The sequence below is a fragment of the Carex rostrata genome, chromosome 4, assembly GCF_964058835.1.
Source record: "Carex rostrata chromosome 4, lpCarRost1.2, whole genome shotgun sequence".
Classification (NCBI taxonomy): Eukaryota; Viridiplantae; Streptophyta; class Magnoliopsida; order Poales; family Cyperaceae; genus Carex; species Carex rostrata.
Genome location: NC_135921.1, coordinates 7,820,493 through 7,837,387, shown reverse-complemented (window position 1 = coordinate 7,837,387; position 16,895 = coordinate 7,820,493). Strand labels below are relative to the sequence as shown.

At 33.2% G+C, this 16,895-nt stretch overlaps 1 protein-coding gene across 1 annotated transcript; it reads right to left on the bottom strand.

Moving 5' to 3' along the window:
- Positions 1-4,929: 4,929 nt before the first annotated feature.
- LOC144553001 (uncharacterized) lies at positions 4,930-9,329 on the bottom strand. Its single transcript, XM_078301067.1, has 5 exons — positions 9,112-9,329; positions 7,528-7,830; positions 6,608-6,690; positions 5,627-5,708; positions 4,930-5,274 (listed from the first exon to the last, which is right to left on the bottom strand). Exons 1-5 carry the CDS (start codon positions 9,151-9,153, stop codon positions 5,221-5,223), a joined length of 564 nt encoding a protein of 187 aa, XP_078157193.1. The 5' UTR covers positions 9,154-9,329; the 3' UTR covers positions 4,930-5,220.
- Between the last annotated feature and the right edge of the window lie 7,566 nt (positions 9,330-16,895).

Sequence of the window (16,895 nt, the reverse complement as noted above, 5' to 3'; positions counted from 1 at the left end):
TGGTGCACTGTCGAGATCCGGCGAGGAGAGCGTGGTGCACCGTCGAGATCCAGCGAGGAGATCCGGTGCATTCTAACACAATCTTACCTCATCTCCGATGAGATCCGGCAGGGAGAGCGTGGTGCACCGTCGGAGGGGATCCATACTAGCCCAGAGAAAGTTGTCAAAGTGCAACATATGAATACTCCATTAGTTAGATATGCATACTTTATGTTGTTAGATATGAATATTTCATATTTACATTAATTAGTTATAAATACTTCTATAGTTAGATATGAATACTTCATTAGTTAAACACAATATACTTATTATAAAAAAGACTTTTTAAGTGAATTGAAGAGGTGTTTGATTTTGAATTGTATAAATTATTTCGTACATATGAATACTTCATTAGTTAGATATTAATACTTCATGTTGTCAACATATGTTTTCAGTAATAAAGATTATATGAATATTTCATTAATTAGATATGAATACTTCATTACTTAGATATGAATACTTAATAATTAATGGTTCCCAATTTTGGTAGTTGTCTCCAATTTTGGCAAATGTCATTTTCAGACGGTTGCGGTTCCCAATCCAGGTTGTCAGACGTCGTTAGCAGTCCCCCTGGTTGTTACTGGTTTCTAAGATTAATGATCCCCTCCAGTTTGTGTCTATATTTGACGAATATTATAGATAATAAATAATAGTAAAATTCGTAGGTATGAATACTATACATTTTGACAATGAATAAAATCGCGTTAGCCCTTGCTCATTTCCGGCAGTTATCACATGTGCGTGTCAGTTAGTGGTCCTTCGTTGTTCTTTTTTTTGTCATTTAATACGGGGAACAGATAGGAGACGGAATGGGGGCTACTGTTAGTCTATCCCATTTCAAAATTATAAATCTAAATATCGAATCAGAAACAAAGAATGATAATCTTATGAAATTGGTCGTTCCTCTTATTACTTTGGATCAACTCTATCTTATTAAATATCCTCTCTTTTTTTTGCTTCAAGTTATGCTTGTATGCAAATGCCCCCGACATTTTTAAAAATACCTAAAAAAAAAACAAATTATTAAAAATAACCAGAGTCCGCCCAAATTTTTAAAAATGCTAAAACCGCCAATATTTTCGGCGGTCCGGAATTTTTATTCCGAACCGCTTATTTCCCAGGCAGTCCGAGATTTTTTTTATTTTTTTATTTATTTTTTATTTATTCCGAACCGCCTAATTTATCGGCGGTCCGAGAAATTTTTTTTTTTTTTTTTGCAAATCAAATTTGCACATCTAGTTAACATAGCAAAACACCTTAAAAAATCATGAAAATTGACCGAAATGCAGTCTTAACATCGTAGAACAGGACTGTGAAGTTTCATACAAAATCTCTGATAAGCCGAAATTGTATCTATTGAAACCTAGAGTTTGTTATGTAAATTAAGCCAAGTTTTGTTGAAATTAGGTTTTATTAGGTTAGAAATGTCCAAAAGTTCAAGTTACTGCCCTAGTTATGTTTATTTTACAGGTAATCAAGTGTTTGGAGCTTAACGAAGCAAAACGGGTGAGTTAGCACGAAGATTGGAGCAACTGCTAGCATTCATTGCGGCCCGAAAGAGATTCATTGCGGCCCGCAACACAACAGGCCAGAGCCTCTTCTTTCCAGCACAGTTATTGCGGCCCGTAATAGGTATGGTTGCGGCCCGCAATGACCTCTTCAGTTTCTTCTGCGCAGTCTGTTAACTGCCTCCACTCATTGCGGCCCGCAAATAGGTCGGTTCAGAGCCCGAATTTGCTGTTTTTAGTTAGTTATTTCTAGGATTTACACCAGGGTATAAAAGGGAACCTGTAGAACAGATTTAGTACGTTTTTTTAGAGAGAATTTCTGATTTTGAACAAGGAAAAGCAAGGAAAAGCAAGGAAGAGAGAAGAAGGTAGAAAAAAACATCATTGATCAATCGGTTTTATTATTTTCTTTCCTTTAGAACTCTTTTACTCTTTTGATTTCATTTGTGTCTTAGCCATGACTGGCTAAGGGCTTTTCTAGGGTTGATTAGGGCTGTACTTGAAACTTTTGTTATGATTTAGTTGGTTTTATTTTATATGTTGTTGTTCTTTGTTATGATCTATTCTTTATTTTAATTGATTGTGAAGACTTAATCGAAATCGCATGAAACCCTAGGATTTGGTATTTTCAATTGAGAAATTGAATATTAGGTCCAGACCATAAGGAATAGGATATTTGATAGGATAAGTACCGAGAGATGATGTTTGTCTTATACGGGCTTTACCTAATAGTTTAGACAAATTGTGCCAAGTACCGAGAGGTGAAAGACGGTTTGCTAAATTAATTGGGACAGTAAGAACTTAATGACTTTAGATTAGTGTAGCCAAGTACCGAGAGGTGACGTTTATTCTAATTTAAAGATGGTATTAATATAGAGATATCACTTTGTACCTACAACATCCAATTGTGCCTTCATAATTATAAGAACAAATTTAAGAAACCAATTAGTCATGACATTTGTGGATAGGAACCCTAAGAAACCCTAATTTCTAATACTTGTTAAAAATCAGATTTTGCTTTAAAGACTTTAGTTTAATTCAGTTTAATCACAATCAAACCAACATTTTGAACAAACAAAAATCTTTTTATTTTCTTTTACTAAATTAAATTGTTAGGTTAGATTTAATATTCCAACTTGTCCCTGTGGAGACGATCCCTAAGTTCTACTCGACAAGGTTGTACACTTGCAACCGAATTGAGCATAAATTAGGATTTATTGCTTGTATTGCAAACAACACATCAATCTCCGAACAGGTTGTGAGTTATCGGCTCTCAAAAATTGCCCGAACTGCTGAATATTTCATTCTGAGCCCAACTTTGCACATCTGGTTAACATAGCAAAACACCTTCAAAAATCGTGAAAATTGACCGACATGAAGTCTTGACATCATAGAATAGGACTGCGAAGTTTCATACAAAATCTCCGAACAGGTCGTGAGTTATCCGCTCAGAATGAAATATTCAGCAATTCGGGCAATTTTTGAGAGCCGATAACTCACGACCTGTTCGGAGATTTTGTATGAAACTTCACAGTCCTGTTCTACGATGTCAAGACTACATGTCGGTCAATTTTCACGATTTTTGAAGTTGTTTTGCTATGTTAACCAGATGTGCAAATTTGATTTGCAAAAAAATAAAAATAAAAATAAAAAATTCTCAGACCGCCGATAAATTAGGCGGTTTGGAATAAAAAAAATCTCGGACCGCCTGGGAAATAGGCGGTTCGGAATAAAAATTACGGACCGCCGAAAATATTGGCGGTTTGGGCATTTTTAAAAATTTGGGCGGACTCTGGTTATTTTTAATAATTTGTTTTTTTTTGGATATTTTTAAAAATGTCGGCAAATGCCCTTCAAAGAAAAGAATTAGTGAATTTGATAGGCGGCATTGATTAATTTAAAAGAAAAATCAGAAATATGATTAAAAAGTGAACTGAAATCACATGTTATTTGTTTGCTTATTCAAGCACTAATTAAATGACACTACATGCATGATGCTTATAGACGTCCGACATGATTAATGAGTGTTCATTGTGTTTAAGCACATTTTTTTAATTTCTGTAAGGAACAGAGATATTTCTTTACATGTATTATCGCTCTCTAACATACGTACCTAGGTTCTGACATGTAGGAATTCAAATATAAACGGCATATATAGGGTAAATGCAAAATAAACCGCCAGATCAATTCATGTAGAATACCTAGGTCTAACAAGTGAGAAAACAATTAAAAATGACTTAACCAATGAAGAATTCAAATATGAGCAGCATATGGTGAATGCAAAATAAACTGCCAGATCAATTCATATATAGAATCAAGATTGCACTACTTTTATAAAAATAATAAATATAACGTTCTTTACAATCCTGCCTCCTCATCAAGTATATTATCGAAAAGTTCCAGCAAACTATCAAAGCAAATGACGCGGATTTTTATATATTTCAAATTTTAAGAGATTAGAGTGAAAGATGATCTAGAGAAACTGTCAAAAAAATAAAAAGCGACAACAGTTTCGATGACTGTCGTCGATTTGTATTTAAAAGTATTATCGTAGATGATGATTTGTATTTTTTTTTTTAAATACCATGACAGAAGTTGCTGATGATTTGTATAATTGTATTTAAAAGTATTATTTTTAATATTATCTGGTATAAACTGATAGCATAGCCTACATAGGTATTAAAATCAGCCTCAACTATAACAACGGCATTCAATCCATTTTCACGAGAGAATTATAGTTCTTAAGTCTTAAATCTTGTTTCTATCTAAACAAAATATAAAAACTAATAGCCCATTCATTCTACAGCCATAATAATTCTCAAAATCAAAGAAAGAAAATAAAATGTATAACAGAAGTTGCACAACATATAGCATCATCCAAAGTCAATCATTCTCGTTTTGCAATATCTATCCAGAGTCAATAATATTTATTTTGCAATCTAGCTGGTCTTTTTTGAGGGAATCTATAAATTTGCATATTTCTAAATTTTGCAAATTTGTATATATCTAAATTTCGCATGGGCACACATTTTAGACACTAACGCATTTCTTTGTTTTTTTTGTGCATGAAATTATTTTTTTTGTTACATTAAACGTAGGAGATTGCACTTGGAGAGTATTATGCGCTCTCTACAGTTTAACATGTGATAGCTCTATTAGATAACTTGTGCAAACAATCAACGTGAATGCTTAGTCAATTTGTACTTAAATTCCATTCAGTTATCACTAGAATCAATTTAGGACACACTTCGTATCTGTAAATCCTGCACTTCTATGCATATAACAAAACACAACCTCAGAAGAATTGCCGACAGATGTATCTGTAAATCCTGCACTTTTATGCATATAACAACACAACCTCATATCAACAAACTAGCACATAGATGATAAAAAAATCTTAAGATTTATTTTTCTAATAAATTTGAAACAGATTGGGGGAGGGGGGTTGGAGGAAACGAAGTAATTCTCAGCATTTTGATATCAAGTATGAAAAGAAAATTGCCGACAGATGTAGAACAAAACCGCTGTATGAACAGTCAAATCTCAAACGAACTAAATTTGACATTTTGACAAGTCAAAATTTATTAGTCCATGAAAAATTTCTCAAAAGTTAACAAGATTCCTAGACTTAATGTAGTCCGGATATTATTTTATTTTGAGGCTGCTTGACCATCTACAGAGGACCAGGAAAGGTGCCATTTTCCCTTTGCTCATTCCATCTCTCCACCTGCAAAAAATAATAAATCTATTCAAGTGATTCCTTATGCTTTTTGCATAAAAAATATTTGACTCGACCCCTGTATCTGAATCAACAAAGCCTAATCCAAAATAACTTGCCGCAGCTTTCACATTTATTTTTCGTACCTTTTTTACTTTTAAAATGATGATCATACTAGGGTTTAGTTAAATACCAAAAATAAAGTAACAGAAAATGAGCTTGTGACAGATGGCACAAAAACCAGAATGGAATCATTAGATTATGAATTAACATCCATGGAATTCCATACTAAACAGCGTGAATATGCTCTACCTGTGCCATTACAGGTATATGAATATAAGAGCGACCAAAGAATACATACCCATTCGCTGGGGCACAGCGAGCGATAGTACTTAGCAAACTTATCGCACTCCGGAGCATCCTCGCCTTTTGCAGCCACACATCTGTTCAAAATATACCATTCACAAACCAATACAACAGGGGAGACAATAATGAAGATGATGTTCAAAATATACTGTTTTGGACTATTGTTGAGTTTTGAGTCGTTCAGGTTTGGATTAGGTTCAAATAATCCAGTTTTGGATTCACACAGAGTTTTTAGTCGTTTGCATTCAGGACGGATTATTTCAAGTCACCCAGCTTCAGATCAACATGGATTTCAAGTTGTCTCAGGTTGGGTCTGTCCAGGTTTGGATCAGTTAACTTCTCAAAGTTGTTGTCTATGCATTTTTCTACCCAAACTTGGCATTGTTAGATAAAAAGAGAGACAGAGCGGGGAGGGGAAAGACCGAAGTTTATTTAGAATGAGGATAAAGGTAATTTCAGGAGAATTTTTATGTCCTAGAAGGATAAAAATAATATAAAAATTTTTGGAGAAAAATACATAGTTTGAAATTTAGAAGGGTTTATATATAAAAAAAATTGTACTTTGCAAGGATAATATGATATTTTCCAACAATAGAGGGAAAAATATCTAATTATAAAGGTTTAGAAGGGTAAAATGAGACTTTTTATGGTATAGAAGGATCAATTTGGTATTTGCAATTATAATGGATGAAATGCCTAAGTTTGCAGGTTTAGAGGGGCATACGTGTAACTCAGCCTAAAAAATATTGCAAGTTGAAACCAGTCAACCATAATTATTTCAAGGTAACAATGACGACAAAGGTTAGGGTGAAATGAGGACTCTGATTTGCTATTGGTACTATAAGCAAAAGACTTGCAACCCCCCTCCCCCCCAAAATCCAAACCCAAACCCAAAGAAAAACCACGCCAATGGCACCAACATAACACAAACCAAACAAATAGAGAAAGTAAAAGAGATGTACATGAATTGTTATACCTATGGTACTCAACATAACGGGTGAAGCAATGACGTGTCTGATTGGTAGTTGGGAAACGGAAATCAGCCGGAGCTGTCTCAATCTGCATATAAATTGTACCACACAAAGTTTAGTAGATAAAATAGATAAGAAGAAACATTGCTTGCTTTACGTCCTGTTTGAGTGATCTTCTTCTTTAGCCAAAACCCAACAGATGTGCATGTTCTGGTGCAAATATCTATAGGTATTGCTGTACCTGTACCAGAACACAATTTTTGCTCTGCAACTTCGCAAATTTTACACTCATAGCACAGATAATAAAATTAATGGAACACGAGGGCCAAAAGTATACTGCTATTTGTTACTTCCACAAAATTTGAAATGTGATATCCAAATTTTCTCATTTTGCAGAGCATGTGTGCACACATGGTAGCTAAGGATTCAACAATTAGTGAATTTCGTCATAGGTCAATAAACTTTATCCTTTGTCACGAATTGATCACTCAAGTTTGATTTGTCCCTCTATAGCCATTGAACTTTATTTTTGTTTCAATCAAGTCACCTGGAACTTTTCCATCCAAAATACTAACGGAATATGCTCATCCGTTACTTTTTCCGTCCAAAAAACCTAATAAAATCTAAAAGGACATGTGATGGATGAGCATAGTATTTTGGATGGTACAGTTATAGAGTAACTTGATTGAAACAAATAAAAAATTCAATGGCTATAGAGGGACAAATCACACTTGATTGACCAATTCGTGACAAGGATAAAGTTTAGTGACTTCCGATGAAATTTACCCTTCTTTTTATATAGAGAAATTAGAAAGCCGAGTACATGTATATTTAAATACCCACAAAAAAGACAGTCCCCGTGCACACACAGGATCAAAAAAGGAAAAGGAAAACAAACCAAATATAACAAGGACCAAAGAAAAACCTTAATCTCAGGCTGTACTTCTTCGGCATCACCCTCTTCGACAGCTGCTTCGGTTTCAGTCGTGGCAGTATCTTCCACCTCGGCAGCAGGGTTTTCCGCCACCTGTGCTGCTTCGGAAAGCTTCTCTTCTTCTGTATTCTCAGGGGCCACTTCAGCACCTCCCTCTGGCGCTGCGCCGGTCGTTACTGCTTCCTCGGAAGTTACCTCTGCCGGTTTCTCTTCCTCGGTGGTTTTCACCTCAGGTGCAGGGGTATTTTCGACATTGTCTTGTTTTGTCTCTTCAGTTTTCAATAATGAATATTGCTGAAAGCAAATATAAATAGATTATTAGTTTCAAATCATACGTTGTTTTTTGTTTATTTTTTTCTGTTTGTTTTCTAAAGATTTTTTTTACTTTAAATCTAACTACCCATTTGAGAATAGTTTGGATTAAATTCATGGCATGCAAAGGTCAAACAGTAGCGACACCAGGGTTGTTTGTGGTTTGGTTGTGTCTAATGAATATGAATCCAAGCCTAAGTGGGTTATTTTCAGTTTAAACTCATGATGATTCAGGAAAATTAGGCCCACTATCTAAGGTTGAAATTCTAAGAACGTTATAACAGAAAAATTACAGCTAAAATTTCAGACTTACCAGGTACATGTATACAATAATATATCAATATAACTAGAGTTTACATTCTATGAACTGAATTTCTAATACAGATGGATAAGTTCTCCAGAAGACAGATATAGACTAATCGACCTTATTGCATTATATACAACAGCAACTCAGTTTTTTCTAACAAATTGCTAGAAGCATCAAAGGTTCTTAGGGAACTACAGCAAAAAAATTCAAATAGCTGTTACAAACTTTTTAGATTGTAGAAATTAAATTTCTATCCCTTGTTGTAAAAATTAACTGTAATGGTATTATTAAATAGGACATCAACAACTCAGCACGAAAAAAAAAAATCCTTGAGGCTAAGGTGAGATTGAAAATGAAAGAATCCACAAAGTAAGAAATTGCATTTCCAAGTAAGGAGTAGTGTCCATTGTAGAAGAATTGAGGGATAGAGCAGAACTATTAGCATTGGTTTCCTTTACAGAGAATTGAGTTCAGACTACACTTGATAATGAATGGAACAGACGCAAGAATTGGGTTCAGTCCTCAAAGTGAGGCTATCAAAATGAAAAATCAAATGCTTGGATACTCGCAAGAATTCTCCCAACCTCACTCATTATACCAAATTTGGAATCCCATTTCAACTCCAACTCCAATTTGAAAAAAAAAAAAAAGAATCTACCAAGACAAGGTAGATCCAGCCACAGAAATGAGTTTAGTCTAATTTGATTTGTAAACAGCTAGAGTCGGTTTATACAAGAATACCTTTATCAACTTAAATTTTGCATCAGATCTGATAAATTACTTCAAAAAGTATAAAAGCCACATCTGGAGATGGGGATTTTACAATAGACAGGACTAGATCCACTACGACTAAAAGCTGGAATTGAGAAAAACTACAATTTGCTGACAAACAATCACACAAAATTTTATCAAAAAAAAAGGAGAATTGTAGGGTACGATGAGAGTGAAAGAAGCACCTCGGCGATGGAAGGGATCTTTGCTTGAGATTCCTCCGCCATGGAAAATGGGGCCAAGCAGTAAGCTTCTAAGCGTGGCGGCTGCTCTCTCTTTTTTTATGAATAGAGATAGAAAATAGGAAGAGGAGAAAGGAAGGAAGGGGAGAAGAGGAACTGGGCTTTGGTTGGTGGGACAGATAGAGTCAGCTAGCCAATAGTAGACTCACATGTCAGCTCTCGATTCAGTTTTCTGGACACTTCTTGTTTATGGATCTGTGGGCCAGGCCTGAGATTGTTCTCTCTATTGGGCCTTTAAAACCTCCCCTTATTCGTAAATACGTATGGGCCGTATCTCGTGTCTTAGACCCCTCGACCGCATCAACGGAATAAACTCAGTCAGGCATTGCACTGGATCTGAACTCCAAAGGGGTGACAGGTTGAAAAAGAAAGATAAAAGGGTCCCACATGTATGAGCCGCAGTGCAGGTCAACAAGAACCAGCAACATGCGGACCCCAGCACCGATAGTGTCCACCAATCAGAGTGAGTCTTTCTGACCGGTCTGGAGCCTGTCGAGCGAGCGTCAATATCCTCGGACCACTGTGTTCACTGTTCAGTGTTCCTATCCGTGTTTCGATTTATAAAAAACTTAGCTATTTCAATTTATGGTGTCGTTTTTATCGGTGTTTTAAAATGCAGTTTTGTTCACCACTGCATATCATATATGTTGTATGTGGACGCATATGTGGATTTTAAAATAAAAATTTATGTATATATAATTATATATATATAATCCGGCTAATTTGTTGTCGGCAGCATTTTAGTCAGAGGTGCTGCCGCCCCTTTTTTTATTTTTTGATGTTCAAACAACAAATTCAAGCCGTTAGATGTTTAGTCTATATTATAATATACTTGGAGACCAAATTTTACATTTTTTGAAATTTTTTTACTATTTATTAAGCTAGTTTGAAAACCGCTGTTTTCAGTAAATTTCGGTAGCATTGAAATCAGCAGTAAATTTCAATAAATTGACTTATGGTGAATAAACTCTTAATTATGGACTATATAATTCGAATAATTTGACTAACAATTTTTTTTTTTTGGGGAGGGTTCGTGTAATTATTTTTAGAGTTTTGAGTACTAAAAGTATTTTTTTAGCAAGTTTTTGGGATAGAGCCCAATGAGATGACTCATATTTTAAACTAATTAACGAGTAAGGCTACGATGCTATGGGTTGCATAGAGGGTTACAGTGCTACGACTCAATATTTGAATTTTTAAAATTCTAACGGTCTATCCGAATCGTTCATCTTGTTCTCCATATTAATATGTGTTTGGAGACCAAATTTTACATTTTTTGAAAAAAAATTTACTATTTTTTTAGATAGGTAGAAAATCAGTTGATCTAAAAAATTCTGCACCATTCAGATATATTTGATTTTCTACCTATCTAAAAAATATTAAAAAAATTTCAAAAAATGTAAAATTTGATCTCCAAACACATATTAATATGGAGAACGAGATGAACGTTCGGATCGATCGTTAGGATTTTGAAAACTCGAATATTGAGCCGTAGCACTGTAGCCCTCTATGCAACCCATAGCACCGTAGCCTTACCCCTAATTAACTCTCATATATAATTCCTAATTATTCCACCCGGTACAGTCTAAAGGATCGGATATTATCCGATTTTGTTTGGAATTGAATTCAAAAAATTATTTAATTCAATCCGTATTTGTATTCATATTCGAAAAATTATAACATTTTATAACAAATAAGGTACGATAAATTTTTTAACTATCCATAGCTATTTGTATCTGACGATTTACACCCAACCACCCGGTGCAGAGGGACATGCGATGCATGGAAGAGGTGGCGGTCCCCCAACTCTTGAATTACTTAAATGGAAGTATTAGTTGTCTGTCCTTCTTGGATGCAATTACCAAAACCTATTTTTTCAATTTATGCTTTTATATATATGATGTCTTTTAGATTATGATTTTGGAACTGCCTTTAACATTTTTTGCATATAATCTGAAAACAAAGAAGATTTATGCTAAAAAAAATCATAGATTTAATAAGTATCAAGATTCAACAATTGATTTGGAATTGGACATTCCATCTAACAAAATAACTTATAATTGAATGTGAATTATTGGTCTTTCAATAATACCTTGGTTATGCACTGATGTTAGTGTTTTGATGCTGTTAGATAGTAGACTACTCGGTTTTTCTTACTACTGTTTTAGTAATACTTTGAGATATACCCTGGTGTGTTGGTCACCGGAGTATTGAACAATATTTGGCTTAGTTGCATCATTTCTCTGCTTTTGTAAGAACAATTCGTTTCTATAAGAAACAGGTGGATGTATCCACTTTTTCAAAAAAAAAAATTATTGGTCTTTCATGGTATCTTTCATTTTTCTAAAAATAAAAAAGTTTATGCTAAAAAAATCATAAATTTGATAAGTATCAATGTTCAACGATTGACTTGGAATTGTAAATTCCATCTAACAAAATAACCTATAATTCAACCAATTATTTCTCCTATATAGATAATCGAAAGGATCTAGAACATGAATTCTAGATTATTTATATATATATAAAAGAATTCTAAATTATATTGTATGTTGGTACTAGATATTTGGTACTGTCTTTGTAGTTTCCCTCATTTTCATTCACATAAAAAGGAATTGAGAAACTAATAACACTGTCGGCCGCTGCGTAGCTAGTTTACACGAATATATTTGCATATTATCTGACTGGATCAGTAATTCGGTTTGCATACGGGAATTCGCCCTGCATTGAATCTGAGCAAAGGATTCAATAACGAACTAAGATTGAGCCCATGATAAGGATTCGATTCAACACACCAAAAACTTTTGGTAACATAACATAATGCAATGGCTTTTTGTTCTTTTATCCCAAGCGAAAAAAAGAATAAAAGACACTAGCGGTCGCCGTCATTCTCTCTCTTTCACACCTCACCATTTCATCTCTAGAAGATTATGTATAATTTTCTAGAAAATGTTGTGAATGCTATTTTTTCAGTATTAAATATTTATATAATTAATTTTTATAGTTTGAAAGTTTGACTTTGTTCTTGACACAATGTCTTCTGAGACTTAGTTTTTGTCTGTAAAAAGTTATTTAAATTAATAAAATCACGTACGACTTCTAACTGTGTTTTATCCAGTACGTTGAAACTTATTTAAATTAATAAATATAAATTTTAAAATTAATTTTGATTTAAAAAATAAATTTCAATAAATAATAATTATTTTTCGGTCCCCATTCTCTCTGACAAAAAGTATATGAAAAAAATTACGAGGATGAATTTAAAAGGTCATGTTCTTACAAGGCTCGAAAAATCTCGACATCACAACATGGTTCTGAAATCATGACAATATATATGATCTATCTCGTCTTTGTCGAACTCATCCTCTGCATTAATTCAAACAGTGCATTAATGCAGAGGATGTGAATTTGTCTTTGTATGGATTTGAAATCATGTCGAAACTTGAGACTGGAGAGTTAATAAGATAGATTCAAATCCACTGTTCTTTGTAGAATAGCAGACTTTTTTTTCTCTCTCTCTCTCTAAAAGCAGAGTTTTGCTTTTCTTTTAGAAGAGTGACAGATTTGGATTTTAATGAGATGTGTTTTTCCTTACCGAGGATGCATGTAACAAATTCATAGGAAACGCCACACAAAAATCTTCGAAATTTCTAAAAATAAATTTGATTGGATATAAATAAATAAATAAACTTTTCCCCGTGCATCGACATCCGTTCAATGTAAATCGCAAATATAAATATATGAAACTATTGAATAATGTTAACAGCTACAGAATGCAGACCCCACTATGGATTCGCTTTAACGAATCTCATGCAAAAAAAGAAACATACAAAAGCAACAGATTGCTAATCAGAAAAAAAAGAAGAGCAAACTAAAAATAACAGATTGGTTGTACCATGCCTGATCATCAGATTCATCACCATTAGACTGAGAATGATTAACTAAACTTTGTCAAGTTATTTTAATATTTAGACTGAAACGGGAGAATTTTGAACCACAATTAAGATTTTGTATTGATTAATAACTAGGCCGGTAAGACTGCCACGTGCTATCGGTTTGAAACTTTGAATTGCCCATGTCTAAAGATAGTAGTGGGATCCCATAACATTATTATTGAAAAAGCAACAGTGACACACCAGACACCACACCTACTCTAAATAATTTGCATGACTAACATTATGTTTGCTTTTGCGTGCTGTAATTTGTGTAACGAATGGAAATATACCATGCTACTGATATTAGTGACAAATGAATTATTCAGGTTCGGTTCGGCGACGTAAAAAAATTGTGATTCGGGAATGATTCGAATTATCTGGACCAAAGATCTCAGTCCTGCAAGAGGAAAAAAAACCAAAAATATATATATTATGGGAAAAATTCGTGAAAAATCCGGAAAATTTGGAAAAAGTTTGTAAAATTCGTGAACTATTCAGGTTTAATTCGGTCAAAGTTCAGTCAACCGAATAATTCGACATTCGGTTCGGCATCACCAAAAAAATGAATTTTTCGGATATAATTCGAATATAATACGCGAATCTTATCACTATGCTCATGAGAATTAGCTTTATTATTTTTTCTTTTCTTTTTGATAACTCAAACAATTTTATTGTAAACATTTAGTGTGATTAATTTGTTTTTAATGAGATGACATGATATGAACTACAACAACATTATGATATGTTTTAATGTGTTGTAAAGAATTTGTGTTATTAGTAGTGGCCTAGCTATATTGAATTAGGGAAGACAACTATTTACTTCTGAATTTTGAAAATTGGATGCAAGTCTATGTATAATCGGGTTGTTGTCTACTTCAGATAACTCACAGTCTGAATTTGTTAATTCACGACAGTCTGCAATCCGCTATTGGTACCATTAAATTTGTTTTGTCCAATTATGTTAAAATGCACACCGTGTTCTAGTAATTTTTTTTTTTTCATTTTTCTTTTTGACAGCTCAAATATTTATGTAAAAATTTAGTATGATTAATTTATTTTTTAACGACGATATGATATGAACTGCAAAAAAAATTATGATTTTCTTATTTCTTTCAAATAAATTGTGGTATTCTAAAAAAACAATTGTATTAATTTCTTCAAAAAAAAATTCTAGATCGCCAAAATCTTGTCTAGACACAGTCAACCCATTTTTTACTTGAGGCTCAGGTTTTCGTGCGTCAAATTTATTTGAATATTCCAAGATTTTGTTTGATAGAAGAATAAAAAATAAAAATAAGAGAAGAATGATAAAGTTAAAAAGAATAATTATTTTTCCCGTGAGATAATAGAAGACCACAAGATGATATAGGAACACTTTACCAGTTCAACATAATTGGCCAATTTTTTAATCTCGGAGATTTGAATTCCTGCTTATAATACGTATAAGTTAAATTATGCGTCCACGTCTTTTAAACTTATAATTTTCATTATCGCTTAAAATTTATTAATTCTGATAATCACCTTTTGGATTGTCTTTAATAATTATCTCCCAGCTTAAGTTTAATTAAAATAGTTTTTTTTTTTTCCAACCATAGTGATGAATGAAGATGTCATACCCACCACTTTTTGTTCCTAGTACTGTAACCCTCAGCCCTCTACTTGAGTGGCTTAGTTATAGCATGTTTAGCTTACTTTTGGACATTAGCTAGTTCTTATGTTTCATTGTTCTGCTGCTGGTTGCCTATATAGCTATGCTATTATTTTGTGCTTCGTACTGAACTACCAGGAGTAGAACTAGAACTAGGGTGCTCTTAAGCTCACCAAAGTTTTGGTGAGCTTAACTCTAAAACTCATCAAATCGATTTCAAATGACGAATTTGAACCGTTGAAACCTGCCTACCTTACGTGTGATGCATCTACATGTGAAATTTTTAAATATTTGAATTAATTTAATATAAAGTCAAGCGGTCAAAAAACGTTCAAAAAATGAATGCACTAAAATTAATTTATTAATCTTCTAATTTTGACCGCTTGACTTTATACTAAATTAATTCGAATATTTAAAAATTTCACATGTAGATGCATCACACGTAAGGTAGGCGGGTTTTAACGGTTCGGATTCGTCATTTGAAATCGATTTGATGAGTTTTAGAGTTAAGCTCACCAAAACTTTGGTGAGCTTAAGGGCAACCTAGTTCTACTCGGTAGTATATGACTTGAGCATGTAACTTTATGTTCAAAAAATGGGCTTGAAGCCTTGAAGCCTCTTTTTTTTTTTTTTTTTTAAATACGTTTTTTTAAGTAAATGTTAGAGATCAAGGTACCCAACTATTTAATATCATTGTTATTACAACAAAGAATTTTTCTTATATGAATTTCGAACTCATGACCTCCCTCCTACGTAGAGACTATATGCATTTACTACTAAATCAAATATTAGTTATTAAAAAATCATTATTTTTGTTACGGCAGATGATCAAAATATCTTTAACTTGTTGCATCTTCCGTTGGTTTTCATTAGGTAGAATAATCTGGTCTTGCTATTTTGCAAAATAAGAATTAATACCCTAGCAATATGCAACATTCTTCATTGGTTTTAATATTTTTCCTTTTTTTTTATAATATACCTTTTTTTTTTAAAAAAAAGGTCTTTGCAAAGCTAACTTGTTTGTTTTTTAAACCTTGACAGTGGCTGTCAAGTATAATTTTACTAACTTCTTAGTGTACTCGTTGAAAAATTGCGACAATTCTAACAAAAAAAAATTATTTATTTGAAAAAGTAATGGCAGAATTTAGAAAAATAAATTAACTTAGATCGTGCTCCACAAACACATCGCAAAGAGGAAGCAAAAGAAGGAAAAAGAAAGAGCCCAAGCGCGTTACGCTACAATTAAACCTACATCCCAATTTGGAAGTTATGAATTTCGGAACTTTATACAACAGTTTTCCCTCAATACAGTAGCGCATTCCTTTCCTTCCCTCTCCGATTACCTTCCTCTGAAGCGGGATCGCAACGTGGACAGACCGCATTTCACTCCTCTTTCCCTTCGTTCCCGTTCCTTCCTTTAATAAAGGAATTTCTACCCCTCTCAGAAGCACACCCTTAGAAATTTATTTTATCATTCTGTGGCACAACTTTATCATGACCAATATAACATGTACATTTCAAGAACGATATTGTGTCCGTATCCAATATGAAACCGACCCGGGCTGTAATAGATGTTGGATAAAAATAATGTGTTATGTTGTACTGTCTCGTGATGACACTAGTATCAAGGTGGAGCTATAATATTTAGCAGGATAGAGCAAAATTTTAGGATGAAACATGATGTTATAATTATTTTGAATATTTAATGTTTTTATATATTCTTTAATTTTTTAAGAAAAGTATAGAAATAGAAGAATATTTTAAAAAAAAGTCACGATGAAACATAGTTATGTAATATTTTTTAATCTCAAGTATATTTTTATAATATTTTCTCAAAATGTAAAGAAATAAAAAAATATTTTTGAAATGCTTTCGAGTTGGAAGTGAAAGTGCACTACTACAGGTTTATTTTATCCATGAGAGTAAAAATACTTAATCGCGTTGGTAAACGGATATTTTCATCGGTAATAGCAATATTATCAAAAATAATAATTTACGTCGACTAACTCACGTTAATAATCATTTTTCATCCTCACGGATATTCACAGATTCTTGTAGAATCAAAGACTGCGCTGTAACTAAAACATTGCTATACAATTATGCATAAATTGGAACATGCTATTTTTTCTTTTTAAAAGAGATGGATG